Genomic DNA, 2,660 nt, shown 5'->3' with positions numbered 1-2,660 from the left:
CACAGTTAGAGCAGGAGGAGAAGGCACAGCCAGAATACAAGAAAATGAAGGAAAAAACCAAGCCACTCGGATAAAAAGCTTAAATGTTCGGCTTCCAAGCCTCCTGACATCATCATCATGTAGATTCTAAACCCCAAAGGGTTAATGATCTATTTGATTCAGCCCCTGACTCGGTTTAATGAGCTTATTCCACAACCTCTCAGGTTCTCCTGCCAACCTCTGCACTGAGCATCCCACATTTCTTTTTTTTCCTCTATTTCAGAGCCAACCCAGCACAAAAAGCCCAGTCCCATTTCTGTCTGTTCAGAAGAGAGCACCAAGCCCTGCTGCACAGGGAGGAGTGGTCCTTCCAGGAGAAAAGCTGTAGCAGCAGTCCTGAATGTACAAGTTAAAGCCAAAAAGGGGATGGGGCACGGAGGAACAGTGCAAAGCTCTACTAGAAGCAAAAGGGGACACAGCAAGGTTCATTTACAATGTTTATAACCCTCTGAACAAACCCCAGCCCCCGCACATGTCTCGTCAGCAAGCTCAGTTGTCTACCTCTTCCTCATCATTTTGCTCTTCTTCCTCCATCCTTTCGTCATCATCATCATTCTCCTCCTCTCGGCTCTTATCTTGTTCCTCTGAGTCTGCCTTCTTGTCTTTATCTTTCCTTGCTTCTTTCTTCCCTTTCTGCTCACGCCTGTAAACTAAAAAAGAGAAAGAACACTGGAAAATTGCAAGTCAGTGTCTCCACGGCATGAACAGTGCGGTAGCTGAAGTCCATCGTCCACTTGCTCTCCAGGCTTACAAGGGGAGCAGTGAACTCAGAGCAGCAACTCACCCTATCACTTGAGCTGTGCTGACCAGCTCCATAGGAACTCAGGTTAAATTTCAGCAGGTCAGCAGGAAAATGCTGAAAAGGAGGCAGGAGTTCACAATTTTCAGGCAGCACCTAAGACCTTCCTTAGATAAACATAACAGGGGAGTGATAGCAGATGAGACTTTCTCAATCCTCATCAGTTGAGAAATAAATGTTATCCCAGTCCTGTTAAGGTGCATGTTATTTATTCCCCTGGCAAACAGCAGTGTAACACGCTGGGCAAAGAGAAGAGAAACAAGACAGGCAAATAAGTGTTGCTTGTCCTGTCTTTGAGGAAAACAGGACTTGGTGCTGCTTGGACTCCCTCGGCGTGAACGGAGGACGGTACCTTCCAGTGATTCTTTCAAAGGGCCTACGAATCGCTGAAACTCCATTTCCTCCATGGCAGAGAGAACGTCGCTGGCGTTCAGCGTTTTCCTTTTCCCCTTCATGGCAAAGTTATTGGCACTAGTTAAAAAACGTGAAAGAAAAACAAGAGTTAATTGGTACCGTCATTTAATTTAGACTTGTTCATTAAAGTCATATGCAACTTCCAAAAAAAAAAAGCCATCTCCTGAACATACAGGGGGTGTTTAATTACTTGCTAACAGGAGTTTAAGATACCTTCTTGTTTACATTGCTTGTTTGTGCTTTCATCTGGTCGCTTTGCTTTCCTACAACATTAATTTTCTGCTTTCCTAGACTTTTTCTACAACTGGGTGGAAGGAGAAAGTCTGAACATTGGCTGCAAGGTGACAATTCCACAAAGCTGCACTTTGTGAGCACTGAACACCAGAGAAGTGTTTGCCTGCACAGCGTATTCTGAGCCACCCCAAAGACCTTACTGTGTCCTCAGCTCCAAGGCTGACTGGTTTGGCTCACACTTGCCCTAACACACCACGTTGTGAGTAGCTTGGAGAGTGAGCAAAGGGCTCTTCCCTTTGCCAGGAAAAGCTGTGCAGCCGTATTCCAAGGCTACAGGCAGTTTGGGATCCCTCTTGTCCTCGATGGGGTTGGGACATCTCTGTGTGCAGAGCCACGCTGCCCTCCCCATGGGTTGTTAAAGGCAGTTCAAACCCAACTGCTGCTGTCTGAGCTACACTAAAGATTGTGTTATTTATATAAACAGACAAAACCAAAACAAACACTGGGAAAAATACTCCAGGACAGCCAGGAGAGTGAATGATAAATCAACTGCACTGGTCATCCGATGCAATCAATTCTTACCATGATGTTGCATAAAGCACAAACACACTTGCCGCTCGAGAGATCGCGCTCCGAGCTTCTTTGGAAATATTGACTCCATCAGGCAGCTGAAAAAGAAATTCAACTTTTTGAATAACTACAAATAACTTAAAACTTTCATAATTCACATGTCAGTGTGAATTATGCCCATGGGCCTCATGAAGGCGTTCAGAGGGCTCAGCACAAGGAGAAGCTAATCGTGTCTCTCAGGTGCTTTGGTGCCGGCTGAAAGCCAACCGTGACCGTGTTCCCTCCACCGCAGCGAGCCCAGCGGGAGCAGAGGGACTTCTGGTCGGTGTGGCCACCATCTCTGGGGCCATCCATCACCCATCCATCTGCTCATTATCAATCTCTGATCAATATCCGATCGCCCTGCCAGACCCACCGGCGTGTCAGGGCTCAAACCCAAACACATCGTTCCGCCTCTGCGGGAGCCCCCCGGCCTCTGAACATCACCCAGGACATCATTACCGGGGGGTTTCGCCATCGGGACCCGGGACATTACCGGGGGGGCCGCACCGACAGCGCCCTGGGGGAACCGGCACAGGGTCCCCCGCGGCCCGGGCCCGTTTCG

At 48.2% G+C, this 2,660-nt stretch overlaps 1 protein-coding gene across 1 annotated transcript; it reads right to left on the bottom strand.

The window, feature by feature from the left end:
• Positions 1 to 476: 476 nt before the first annotated feature.
• On the bottom strand, positions 477 to 2,149 carry POLE3 (DNA polymerase epsilon 3, accessory subunit). The gene is made up of 3 exons (XM_029084916.1): positions 2,069 to 2,149; positions 1,191 to 1,309; positions 477 to 689 (listed from the first exon to the last, which is right to left on the bottom strand). The coding sequence occupies exons 2-3, from the start codon at positions 1,291 to 1,293 to the stop codon at positions 529 to 531; spliced, it is 264 nt and encodes an 87-aa protein (XP_028940749.1). The 5' UTR covers positions 1,294 to 1,309; positions 2,069 to 2,149; the 3' UTR covers positions 477 to 528.
• Between the last annotated feature and the right edge of the window lie 511 nt (positions 2,150 to 2,660).

The sequence above is a fragment of the Antrostomus carolinensis genome, unplaced genomic scaffold (genome assembly GCF_000700745.2).
Source record: "Antrostomus carolinensis isolate BGI_N321 unplaced genomic scaffold, ASM70074v2 scaffold38785, whole genome shotgun sequence".
Taxonomy (NCBI): Eukaryota; Metazoa; Chordata; class Aves; order Caprimulgiformes; family Caprimulgidae; genus Antrostomus; species Antrostomus carolinensis.
The sequence above is the reverse complement of the archived record's forward strand: the minus strand, read 5'-3'. Positions and strand labels throughout refer to the sequence as shown.

Bases quoted from the DNA above. Each gene is read 5' to 3' on its own strand.
- POLE3 (XM_029084916.1), bottom strand. From the start codon at position 1,293: ATGAAGGGGAAAAGGAAAACGCTGAACGCCAGCGACGTTCTCTCTGCC. The intron at 690-1,190 runs GTACCGTCCTCC...TCTCTTTTTTAG, and splicing joins TTTGAAAGAATCACTGGAAG to TTTACAGGCGTGAGCAGAAA.